Source organism: Doryrhamphus excisus, linkage group LG14, assembly GCF_037039965.1.
Source record: "Doryrhamphus excisus strain RoL-2023G ecotype Guam linkage group LG14, RoL_Dexc_Guam_v1.1, whole genome shotgun sequence".
Taxonomy (NCBI): Eukaryota; Metazoa; Chordata; class Actinopteri; order Syngnathiformes; family Syngnathidae; genus Doryrhamphus; species Doryrhamphus excisus.
The window spans coordinates 18,711,495-18,725,341 of NC_136370.1; the positions used below are offsets into that span (position 1 = coordinate 18,711,495).

At 39.2% G+C, this 13,847-nt stretch overlaps 1 protein-coding gene across 5 annotated transcripts in view; it reads right to left on the reverse strand.

Moving 5' to 3' along the window:
* Positions 1–4,227: 4,227 nt before the first annotated feature.
* The window catches only part of syt14a (synaptotagmin XIVa), a 31,480-nt gene continuing 21,860 nt past the window's right edge, over positions 4,228–13,847 (reverse strand). The window contains exons 8-10 of one of the 5 annotated variants that reach the window (XM_078796306.1): positions 13,318–13,395; positions 8,530–8,645; positions 4,228–5,405 (exon numbers count right to left, since the gene is read on the reverse strand). In XM_078796306.1, coding sequence (XP_078652432.1) covers positions 5,274–5,405; positions 8,530–8,645; positions 13,318–13,395 — 326 coding nt within the window. In that variant the 3' untranslated portion in view covers positions 4,228–5,273. Of the gene's footprint in view, positions 5,406–7,915; positions 8,646–13,317; positions 13,396–13,847 lie in introns of those variants that run through there. The other 4 variants (XM_078796308.1, XM_078796305.1, XM_078796304.1 and 1 more) reach the window with 4 other exon arrangements.

Here is a 13,847-nt window from a genome sequence, read left to right on the forward strand (position 1 = left end):
CTTCGGGCGAGAGGCGGGGTACACCCTGGACTGGTGGCAAGCCAATCACAGGGCACATATAGGCAAACAACCATTCACACTCACATTCATACCTATGGACAATTTGGAGTCGCTAATTAACCTAGCATGTTTTTTGGAATGTGGGAGGAAACCGGAGTACCCGGAAAAAACCCACGCAGGCACGGGGAGATCACTCGTCCACCGTGCAGCCCATATTTGTGAACAGTTTAACAATAATTCATGGTTCCATTTATCACAGTGAGTCTTCCAGGTCCTGATGCAGCAAAACAGTCCCAGACCATCACACTACGACCACCATATTTTACTGTTGGAATAATGTTCATTCATTTTCTACCGCTTATCCTCACAAGGGTCGTCACCGGCTGTCTTCTTGGGGCGAGAGGCGGGGTACACCCTGGACTGGTGGCCAGCCAATCACAGGGCACATATAGACAAACAACCATTCACACTCACATTCATACCTATGGACAATTTGGAGTGGCTAATTAACCTAGCATGTTTTTGGAATGTGGGAGGAAACCGGAGTACCCGGAGAAAACCCACGCATGCACGGGGAGAACATACAAACTCCACACAAAAGATGGCAGAGGATGGAATTGAACTTGGGTAATCTATCTGTGAGGCCTGTGCGCTAACCACTCGACCACCGTGCCGCCCCAGTTTAGTGATTTCCATTGTTTTATTTGCAACAACAATTTTTTCCGACATGATTTGCTCGGCAGGGGTGTGGCCGACAAAGACAGAAGAGGCAACATGCCCCTCTTCATCTGTTATGCATTTCCCTCCTTTTTTTTCCAGCATTTCTTCCCTCGAGCTCTTTGTTCTGTGTTCAGCTGTGGAATGTGCTGTTATTTCCTTAGGAGAACTCTCTGATCTTAGCTTCCATCTTTACTTTTGATGCATGCACTCGCTAAAGGTGATGATCAGTAAACACACCACTGTGGAACCTGTGTGTCGAGGCCACTGAATGACTGTCGACAGAAGCGGTTGTTGACATAATTGAAATCGAAACTAGACATTTACTTGACTTGAGATATTCATTCGTTTATTCATTTTCTACCGCTTATCCTCACGAGGGTCGCGGGGGGTGCTGGAACCTATCCCAGCTGTCTTGGGTACACCCTGGACTGGTGGCCAGCCAATCACAGGGCACATATAGACAAACAACCATTCACACTCACATTCATACCTATGGACAATTTGGAGTGGCTAATTAACCTAGCATGTTTTTGGAATGTGGGAGGAAACCGGAGAAAACCCACACAGAGATGGCCGAGGGTGGAATTGAACTCAGGTCTCCTAGCTGTGTGGCCTGCACGCTAACCACTTAATTACCGTGCAGCATACAGAACTCATTCAATCATTCATTCGATTTCTAATGCTTATCCTCACGAGGGTCGCGGGGGATGCTGGAGCCTATCCCAGCTGTCTTCGAACAAGAGGCGGGGTACACCCTGGACTGGTGGCCAGCCAATCACAGGGCACATATAGACAAACAACCATTCACACTCACATTCATACCTATGGATAATTTGGAGACGCTAATTAACCTAGCATGTTTTTTGGAGAAAACCAACCCATGCACGGGGAGAACGTGCAAACTCCACAAAAGAGAATCGAACTCAGGTCTCCTATCTGCGTGGCCCGCGCACTAACCACTCAACCACCGTGCAGCCCACTAGCCACATAAAGAAATTAAGGATTTTTGCATGTAGCCCATGTATTTTGTTTATTGTGATTATTCCGTCAGTGCTTATTTTGCACTTAACAGTAAGTCGCCGTGTTCACGTTTTCAAGTCGTTGTTGCTCTTGTGGTTTCTCGTGGCTTAGCAATAAGTCATAATATGTCAAAATGAGTCCCTTTGGATTCCAAATATTCTGTCAACAAAAGCAGACATATTGTAGTCCTTAGAAGAACACGATGGACCTGAGACTTGGCTACCAAATCAGTGGCGGCTGCTGGTCATTCAAGGCGGGGAAGCTTATCGTTTTATGTTTATTTATTTCTATGTCAATTCTAGCATCTGCGACGTGCAGCTTGTTAGCAGCTGGAGATGATGCGTGATCTGGAGATCGGTAACGTCTCCAGATCAGTATCCGTATCACGCAGAAGCCGAGCATCCGGCCCAACCACTTGCCCCTGTAGACCCCCAGAGAGTTTGTGCCTGTACGGTATCCTAAAATAAAAACAAAAACAACTCATTCATCATTTTTCCCTCCAGTTTTCTTTATGATAAATATTGTCAAGAACTTTTACAAATCACACTCATCCAGAAGTACTGACACAAAGTACGTTTACAAGTACATTAAGACAGTATGACACAGGTAACAGTAATGCTAGGAGTCTACTGGGCCGGTGCCAGTTGGTGCCAGTTCGCGCCATGTTGCCGTTAATTCGGCGTCACAGCAAGCCACTATGTGCCAATCACATAATCTTTGGCGTGAACTGGCACCAACTGGCCCAGTGGACTTCTAGCATTATTGCCGCAACTTGGCTCGCACCATTACATTCCAGTGGATTCCAATTCCAACTGACATTTGGTTCCACTTGGTGGACACGCCGTGCCAATTGCTTGAAGATTTTAAACATTTTGAATTTTTTTTGCCGCCAAACTCAATTTTTGCCGTTGTTACGGGGCCACCACGAGTCAGTTGGGAGGCAGTTTGAGCCACTGCACCCCAGTAGGCACCTTATTGGTGACACTAGGCGCCACAGCAAATTGCATTGGCGCGAACTGGCACCGGCCTAGTGGACTCTTAGCATAAGGCACCGATGCCGTTCAGTGGCACAGGTAGTTTCTATTTTGGAGGAGCAAAAAGAACCCAAACGAGGCTTTTAAACTGTCAAGAAATGAAAATAGAGAATCTTTCAAACTACTAAGTTGAAAAATGTGGATGACACCATAAGTTAGAGAACGGGCCATGTTGATGGCTTAGCATCACACATTTGATTTCATTCAAATTTCTCGTTCTGAAAACAATCAATACATTCAATGCTAAGTACCTTTCGCCAAATCAGCCGTTAAACATACCGTATTTTCCGGACTATAAGTCGCACTTTTTTTTTTCATAGGTTGGCTGTTCCTGCGACTTATACTCCAGAGCGACTTATAAATGAAAAAAGTGTTTATGTTCCATAAACACTGGACACCTTTTCTGTTCATGTTTATGTTTAGTGTAGCTGAATTAGCATTGTGTTAGCATATCTTACACCTATTCAGCCTGTTCTCTATTCTTTTATTCATGTTAGAACTTGCCTTCCAAGATGACGTAATGTCTGTTTTGGTCAAGTAGTTTGGAAAATAAATTACCCGCAAAAAATGCCACTTATACTCCAGTGCGACTTATGTATGTTTTTTGTATCTAATTATGCATTTTTGGCCTTGTGCGCCTTATACTCCAGTGCGACTTATGTATGTTTTTTTCTACCTAATTATGCATTTTTGGCCTTGTGCGACTTATACTCCAGAGCGACTTATGTATGTTTTTTTTCTACCTAATTAGGCATTTTTGGCCTTGTGCGACTTATGTATGTTTTTTTTTCTACCTAATTATGCATTTTTTGCCTTGTGCGACTTATACTCCAGTGCGACTTATGTATGTTTTTTTCGACCTAATTATGCAATTTTGGTCTTGTGCGACTTATACTCCAGTGCGACTTATGTATGTTTTTTGTCTACCTAATTATGCATTTTTGGTCTTGTGCGACTTATACTCCAGTGCGACTTATGTATGTTTTTTGTCTACCTAATTATGCATTTTTGGCCTTGTGCAACTTATACTCCAGTGCGACTTATGTATGTTTTTTTCGACCTAATTATGCATTTCTGGCCTTGTGCGACTTATACTCCAGTGCGACTTATGTATGTTTTTTTCTACTTATTTATGCATTTCTGGCCTTGTGCGACTTATACTCCAGTGCAACTTATGTATGTTTTTTTTTCTACCTAATTATGTATTTCTGGCCTTGTGCGACTTATACTCCAGTGTGACTTATGTATGTGTTTTTCTACCTAATTATGTATTTCTGGCCTTGTGCGACTTATACTCCAGTGTGACTTATGTATGTGTTTTTTCTACCTAATTTTGCATTTTTGGCCTTGTGCGACTTATACTCCAGTGCAACTTATGTATGTTTTTTTTTTCTACCTAATTATGTATTTCTGGCCTTGTGCGACTTATACTCCAGTGTGACTTATGTATGTGTTTTTCTACCTAATTATGTATTTCTGGCCTTGTGCGACTTATACTCCAGTGTGACTTATGTATGTGTTTTTTCTACCTAATTTTGCATTTTTGGCCTTGTGCGACTTATACTCCAGTGCGACTTATGTATGTTTTTTTTCTACCTAATTATGCATTTCTGGCCTTGTGCGACTTATACTCCAGTGCGACTTATGTATGTTTTTTTTCTACTTATTTATGCATTTCTGGCCTTGTGCGACTTATACTCCAGTGCAACTTATGTATGGTTTTTTTTCTACCTAATTATGTATTTCTGGCCTTGTGCGACTTATACTCCAGTGCGACTTATGTATGTTTTTTCCGACCTAATTATGCATTTTTGGTCTTGTGCGACTTATACTCCAGTGCGACTTATGTATGTTTTTTGTCTACCTAATTATGCATTTTTGGCCTTGTGCGACTTATACTCCAGTGTGACTTATGTATGTGTTTTTCTACCTAATTATGTATTTCTGGCCTTGTGCGACTTATACTCCAGTGTGACTTATGTATGTGTTTTTCTACCTAATGATGTATTTCTGGCCTTGTGCGACTTATACTCCAGTGTGACTTATGTATGTGTTTTTCTACCTAATGATGTATTTCTGGCCTTGTGCGACTTATACTCCAGAGTGACTTATAGTCCAGACAATACGATAATTACCAGTAATACTAGGACACCGGACTATTGATGTCATCGGACATGACAAACAAAAACACGTTCACCTTTTGGAGTCATCACACAGGATACTTCAATTGAGTATTAGTGACATTTGATGGCATGACGTTCGATGCCCACCACAAAGAACCACCGGTGATTTTTACGATGCAGGTCATGACGTGCGAGGTTTCTTTGACTCATCTTTAAAAGGACGCTTCTCTTGTTCGTGAATCCATCCGGCCATCCTTGTTCCTATTTCTACGTCCTCATTAGTAGCGGGAAAAGCTTGGTGATTTCGGGAGGGGCTCAGAGTGGAGCCGTTGCTCCTTCACATCGAGGGGAGCCGGTTTGTGGTTGGCTCGGGTATCTAGCCCAGATGCCTCCCTGGTGAGGTGTTCTGGGCATGCCCAGCCGGGGAGGGATTATGTCTCACAGCTGGCCTGGGAACGCCTTGGTGTCCTCCCCGTTGGAGATGGCTGGAGACGGGGAAGATTGGAGACTGCTGCCCCCCCCCCCCGGAGTCGTGAAGGAAAATGGATGAATGGATGGACTAAATGAACGAATGAACTTAATAAATCTAAAAATGCTAAATCACATAGAAGGGTATCAACTACAGCAGCGATACAAGAACCGGGTGGGTTAATAACGGGAGTCATTATTCATGATAATCCAAAAATAGATATGAAACATTCAGTTCAAATCAAGTACACAGTGCACAATCCAACAATTGCTTCTTTTTTTGGTTTGTAAAACAAACTAAAATACCTAAAATCCCGACCTGGAATTGCCCCCTGAATGTACCCCCCACCCAGTCAAAATACACACTCATTTCCACGCACAAGCACAGGCACAGTAAAAACTATCTATAATGTAAGTGGCGTGCAGGAAGTGACACATTTGTGCATCTGGTGTGTGTGTGTGTGTGTGTGTAGTTGTGTGCTTTCTGTAACCAAGTACGCATCTGCACACCGGAAAAGCGTGATATTTCTTGGCTTGTTATGTTCGCTTCTTTTCTACAAATCTATGAAAGGACAACCTCATAAGGCAAGGAATTCTTTGTGTGCCGCAAAGCATGCAGCCACATAGCACCAGGGTGGGGATCACTGACTTGGGAATTAGGGGGGGGTGAGGGGTGTAAGCATCATTGCTATTGTGAGTATTGTTATTTTTATGTCCAGAAGATGATAACAGCACCACAGTAGCAATGACACATATTTACTGTATATATGATATTTAAAATAAACCCTAATATAAATATTCTTGATCATTACGTCATCATTACAGTTTAAGGTGACATCCCTGATTGACTGACAGGTTCCACTAGGTAACAACCTCTGTTGGCGTGGTATTCCGTAGTCCTTAGGTGGAATGACGACGTGACCTCCCAAGCAAATCGTTATCATTTTTTTAAACATTCCCTGTAGAGTTTAGAAATATTTCATGATGGAATAATTTAATGTCCTTCATTTTCTATGGGAAAATTCTAAACCCGATTGGTGCTCCCGGAAGGATCTGAAAGGATCCAACGCAATTTATTAAAACATCTTTATGTCTCTGGACACGCAAAAAAAACCCCTTAATTAATTTTTTTAAATAATAATTTGAGGGAGGGCTGCACGGTGGACGAGTGGTTAGCGCACAGACCTCACAGCTAGAAGACCCGAGTTCAATTCCACCCTCAGCCATCTCCGCGTGGAGTTTGCATGTTCTCCCCGTGCATGCGTGGGTTTTCTCCGGGTACTCCGATCTCCTCCCACATTCCAAAAACATGCTAGGTTAATTGATGGAAAAACTTTTTTTTTAAATTTAATAAAATAAAATAAAATAAAATAAAATATTTTAAATAATTAAATAATTAAAATAATTTAAAATAAAATAAAATATTTTATTTTATTTTATCAGTGAATGATAAAGATGCCTTTCTGACGGTGTATTATCTCACATTTTACAGAAAAAAACTAAAAATATATTTGTTTTAGGCTGCATGGCGGGTGAGTGGTTAGCACGCAGACCTCAGCCGCTAACCACTCGCCCACCGTGCAGCCTCACTCCTAGCATTCATTTTCTACCGCTTTTCCTCACGAGGGTCACGGGGGTTCCTGGAGCCTATCCCAGCTGTCTTCGGGCGAGAGGCGGGGGCCAGCCAATCACAGAGCACATATAGACAAACAACCATTCACACTCACATTCATACCTATGGACAATTTGGAGTGGCTAATTAACCTAGCATGTTTTTGGAATGTAGGAGGAAACCGGAGTACCCGGAGAAAACCCACGCATTCACGGGGAGAACACGCAAACTCCACGCGGAGATGGCTGAGGGTGGAATTGAACTCGGGTCTCCTAGCTGCGAGGCCTGCGAGCTAACCACTTTAACACCGTGCAGTCCTAAACAAAAATCAGATGAAGACAATTTATAATACATGATATACGTCATCAATGGCTCCCAATGATTTTGTCACACTAAGCCAGGGGTGGGCAAACTACGGCCCGGGGGCCACATCCGGCCCGCCAAGTGTTTGAATACGGCCCGCCCAATCTTTCCAAAGTATTTCATTTAAACTCAACATACAACCTGGCATCATGGCCTGAGCCAACCTTTTGATGGTTTTATCAATTTTCGTTTTTTGACAAAGTGCTCCTGAAAAAAGGGACACAAGCACATAATAATAATAATTATTATTATTATTATTATATTATTATAATTATTATTAGAACTATTATGATTATTATAATTATTATATTAATGCTAATTATTATATTAATTATATATAATATTATTGTTATATTTGCATATTTTACATAATAATATAATTATTATTTTAATTTTATTGTAATTATTATAATATTTTATTATTTTTAAAATATTTAAATATAAATATAAAATAATAAATAATAATAGCAAATTGCATGACAATTTTACAGATACAATAATACCAGGTGGACTGTTATGTGTAAAATATATAGTCTGCCCCCCCCCCGTAAATTTTGTCAAAAAGTTTGCCCACCCCTGCACTAAGCCATCGTGCCGTGCTGGACTCGGGTCTGTTTACCTGCCAAATGTCTACAAATGGGTTTTGACTTTTGGATCGTTTTGAGTGTTCCCGTTATGAATCGTTTCGATTATCGTTCATAACCGATGACGAGCATGATGCAGCTATGTGTGTGCATATGCATAGAATCGTGCCGTGCCTCGTTAACCTCTTCCTTTCATACCAGAGCAGGGGTGTTCAATTAGTGCGCTCAGCGGGCCAGGACATGGCGCCATTAGCTTAGTGTTAGTACACCCTTGCTATCTTTAGCCTATTCACTGATAAATCCTCCCTGGTGCATACATACGGCTCCCTCACCTTCGTCATCCGAGGACACCATTTCCATTTTTTGACGTTCATATCGACGTCACACTGTGTACCTTAGTGGTGCCGTTAGGATTCTAACAGACTGTGCCAGCGGCAAACCTGCTGTCCTTTGGACTCTTTCATCAGCGTCCAGTGGCTGAGCTCTTCCTCCCCAGAGCTGTTGAGCCCAAGAGAGATCCAACCAATCATCTCCTTGCGTTTCATACTGCGCTTGTTGTAGACCGAGAGGATAAGCGTGACATCCGATAGCTGGAAAAGGGCTACCTGGAAGACAAAGGTTTCTTTGTAGGTGGGGTTGGGCTGGCCTCGGCAGATAGACGTTTTGCACTTGGACATCTCGTGGCCCATGGAGTTCAGTAAGGTCAGCTTAACATACGTGTCTGAATTAGGAAGAAAGGAATGCACAATTAGACACAATTAGATACAGGCATCTCATCTGCTGGTGACTTAAGCGATGGCACATTTCAACACAGCAACAACACCCCCCCGTCCGACCCCCCCACACACACACGTTTGTTCAGAGTAACGCCTCAGCAGTTGACATGTGAGATCACGACTGCATAGGATGTTTTTTCTCCAGCTCAAACGCGACGAGTGTTTCCTCAAAACAAAGACCTGAGAAGTCTTTCTTCAGTCTTGTTGCTATGCAACCGCATCTAACCTGAAGATACTGTTAATGATGCTGTTAAAAATGGACCAAAGTTAACCAAGTCTGCCTGTAAGGACACGGTGAAGAGCTACAGTAGGAAAATTCCTTGAAAGACTTGCTTTCCTTCCCATTATGTGTTTTTTAATAATACATATATGTGATTCAGTTATAATATATGTGTATAAGTACATTCATACTTTAGTAATGAGTAGTAGAACATAGCTAGAACATAATAATATAATATAGCAAAGTTTTTTTAGCCACATGTCTAAACAATGATGCTACAACATAAACACAAAAATGGCTGTTGCACATGAAAAAATACATATATATATATATTATTTTTTTTTTTACAAATGAACTATTTAAATTTTCCCCATTTTGTATTTCAATGGGGAAAGATGGAGGCAGAGTTCTTATAAAATGCACTTCCTGACACCTTGTGGTCGTTTTTTCGGCTTCTATCATAGAGTTGCATCATCATAATCATCTCTTTGTGCCTCTTGTGCGACTTTAAGTGCTGTTTTTGGTTTCGTTAGTGTGTCTGTCTGACTTCCTGTTGTGTTCAAGCAAGCGCAAAAAACTGAGAGAACCTCATCGGGAATATGTCATATTGATATTGATATTAATTGGCCCTCCAGACTCTGCCTAGCAACAAGTGGCGATGCAAACGTACATTGTTGCATTTTCTTGAGAGTTCACTAAAATGTTATTTCTTTTGTTTAGCGATTCTGTTTGAAAGGATTCTCGGCGTAAGGTATAATGGTGTGTTCAAGTCAAAGAACATGGCAGGTTGTTCTATGTTTTGTGGATTTATTAAGGCTTTATGCTGTGGTATTGTAACAAGATACATACAATTGTCACTATCCTTAATTTATAGTTATTTTCCGCTTCTATGCCTTTAGTTCCTGTTTTATGCTCTTATTTTGGTAACGTTTCCTGTTTGCCCGGTGTTTTGTCCGTCTACTTTGCTTTTCCCTTTTCACGCGCACCTGTTGCGTCACAATGCCAAAGCCGAGACGTAACAACAATACAAATACGCAAACAAATTACAAGTAAAATAACGTAGTTCATATTACATAAATAATAGTAATAATAATTAGCCAAAGGCACATTACATACATAAATCAACAAGTAAATTAAGTAAATGTGACGCTTATTAGAACAATGGTTCTACAGTTAGCTTGAATGCTAACATTAGCACCAATGAACAAAGGAGCGTCACTTCGCGAAAAGGGTCCACAAACAACCGCACAGCTCTCATAATGGAACCAGAACCTCACCTCTATGCATTCCCGAACAGCATCAAACCCGGGGAAAATGTTGAATGAGGCTCAAGAAAGTGTCAGAGAGAAGTCATAAATCGCTCAACCGATTCAACGGGCGCACTGCGGTGCGTTTACTGACCCGCCAAACACAGTAGGACAAAACAACACTCAAAGCTAAATATTATCAGTGACACAAACTATGTAACTTATGACCTTTCTAACACTGTTAGGGGTTCTGTTTTCATGGATGCATGATTGGGTGTCTGGAAAGTAATTTGAGAGGAAATTAGCCTCAAGTTTGTGATGAATTGTAAACCGATCCATTATTTTTTGTTCATGATTTTAATTGCTGCAGAATTTGGTGCAAAATTTGGCCAGGATGGTAAACATGCAAACATCTGGTTGTAGCATACTTTACCATATCCAAGCTAATTTCTAGTCCATGCTACAATAAGGCTTAGTCAGCTAAATGTTTATAAATAAAACAAATAACATTCCCAACACAGCTTTTTCCAGCACTGTCATAAGTTCAAATTTAAAAGCTACACATCCGCATGAGAGTGAATGAAACCATCACAATGGGTCTCTAAGAGCATTTCACCCCCCCCCCCCCGTACAATTTTACTTCCATAATAATGCCGTGTATTGCGTTCCCCATCCAAGAGGGAGTCGACGGAACGAACCGCTGCGGCTTTCATGCCGTTGAGTGCCAGCTGCCTTCCAACGCCTTTGCTCACAGCCTTGAATCACATTCACATCTTTGACATAAAAGCACCGCGGGAAAAAAAAAAATAGCCTTGATTTCTTTTTTGACGGCTGCTGAATGGGCTCTGAAGAGCCGTGGATGTCTTAAGTGGTCAGTCGCAGTGATGTAAAGCTCTTTGGTATTGTTACTGAATGAGAGGGGCTTCGACTGATGATTAACTTGACACGCCGGCTTGATACTGTTTTGAAAACCATTAAAAAAAAAAAAAAGGAATTTGAAATTGCTCTGCATCATTCATCAGGATGCTTCGCCTTTGTAAGAGACACAAAGTCAATCAAGGCCTACACCAGGATTTTGCACAAAGATCTTTTTTTTTCTGCATCACCAGATGTGACTATTTCCTGCATTTAGAAGGACGACGAAACATCACGATACCTTTCAAGAACGTACAGTATCACCGATACGTGCATCATTCGTTGAAGTTGTTGATACGAGGAAATACAGTATGAAATACAGAAATATTAAACTCTTAAAAACGTGGGCCATTTTGCTTCAAAAAATCATCTTTAAAATTAAAATTAAAAGTAAAAGTAAAAGTAAAAGTAAAAGTAAAAGTAAAAGTAAAAGTAAAAGTAAAAGTAAAAGTAAAATTAAAATTAAAATTAAAATTAAAATTAAACAAATAAAAAATAATGGCAATAATAATATAATTTAAGTTTGAGTTTAAGTTGTAAAATTAAAATTAAAATTAAAATTAAAATTAAAATTAAAATTAAAATTAAAATTAAAATTAAAATTAAAATTAAAATTAAAATTAAAATTAAAATTAAAATTAAAATTAAAATTAAAATTAAAATTAAAATTAATGGCAACAATAATATAATAATTTAAGTTTGAGTTTAAGTTTTAAAATTAAAATTAAAATTAAAATTAAAATTAAAATTAAAATTAAAATTAAAATTAAAATTAAAACAACAAAAATAAACAACAAAAATAATGGCAATAATAATATAATAATTTAAGTTTAAGTTTGAGTTTAAGTTTTAAAATTAAAATTAAAATTAAAATTAAAATTAAAATTAAAATTAAAATTAAAATTAAAATTAAAATTAAAATTAAAATTAAAATTAAAATTAAATCTAAAATTAAATAAAAATAAAAATAAAAATAAAAATAAAAATAAAAATAAAAATAAAAATAAAAATAAAAATAAAAATAAAAATAAAAATAAAAATAAAAATAAAAATAAAAATAAAAATAAAAATAAAAATAAAAATAAAAATAAATTAAAATTAAAATTAAACAAATAAAAAATAATGGCAATAATAATATAATAATTTAAGTTTAAGTTTGAGTTTAAGTTGTAAAATTAAAATTAAAATTAAAATTAAAATTAAAATTAAAATTAAAATTAAAATTAAAATTAAAATTAAAATTAAAATTAAATAAAACAAATAAAAAATAATTGCAATAATAATATAATAATAATAATAATGCATCATAATACAGTGCTCATGACACCAAAAAAGGTTTGTAAACAACATTATGTTCATTTATCCATTTCATTTGTCATATATATATTTATTTTGCTTTGTTTTCCGCATGTATGACTATAATTACTCCTGGACTGGTCGCCAGCCAATCACAGCGCATAAGAGAATAATTATCGTCAAGACCCGGCTTCGATTCCACCCTGTGCATGCGTGGGTTTTCTCCGGGTACTCCGGTTTCCTCCCACATTCCAAAAACATGCTAGGTTAATTAGCCACTCCAAATTGTCCATAGGTATGAATGTGAGTGTGAATGGTTGTTTGTCTATATGTGCCCTGTGATTGGCTGGCCACCAGTCCAGGGTGTACCCGCTTCTCGCCCGAAGACAGCTGGGAATGAATGACTCCTCTTCTTCTGCATATACTGTGAAAGTGGATTTCCCTTGTAGATGAATAAAGCATCCATCCATCATATATATCATATTTTAGTTTCTGTTTTGTGTGCTGCAGACACGACACAACACACACATTGAAACTCCAGCCAAGGCATGCCAAAGCAGAGTTAAGCCATCACCCCTCAAGCAAGTTGGACGGACTTTAAACGTGTCGCACAAACAAAAAGCTTTTCAGGCATCATGAGGACACGCATGGGGAAAGTCGGTGAAGTAGGTCAGATGGCGACATGCGAGCAAAGCATCAATATTCATAACGAGCCGTTTGTCTTCATGGATGAGTGTGTTAACATCGTGGACGATGAACAGATCAATTATGCAACATTTGAGTAACGTTAGTTCTTCCGTTCATTGCTTCTTATGCTTAACGGACTGCATCCATGAAGGTCAATGAAGGTAAACAGTGAAAGTGACACGTAGCGTGACCACGACGAGGACAAGCGTTGATGAGAGTGACACAGTCTGAAGCGGGGGAATCGACACTCACCTCTGATAATATAAACCTGTCCACCTATCAAGTGTTTCAGGCAACAGAACAGCCCGTCTGACAACAAGGGTTGGGCAGCAGTAAGGAAAAACAGCGGACCAAGATGTCAAATAGGAAGTAGGATGACAGGCAAAGACACAAGAGAAGATGCAAGGGAAGAAATCGGGGTAAAAAAAAAAAAAAACAGGACCCAGAGAGGCTCTTTATGTTCCAACTTGCTGCTTAGATGCCTTAAAACTGAAATTGGGGAAAACTGACCAAACCAGACTGAAGCAATGTGCAGCATATTCATTCAAAAGGTGCAAAAAATGATTATTAGTAGATTATTATTAGCTTAGTAGTTCTTATAGTTCACATTTTTATATCAAATCAACTTTATTTGTAGAGCACTTGCAAAACAAAGCGCTTTACAGAATTACCACAAATAAAAGGAAAAACAATTAGGGAGGAGCCGCAGGCCGTGCCATCGGGGGACCAGCACCCAGGCCCCCCTGACTCCGACAGACGGGCGGACCCCCCACATCAAAGGG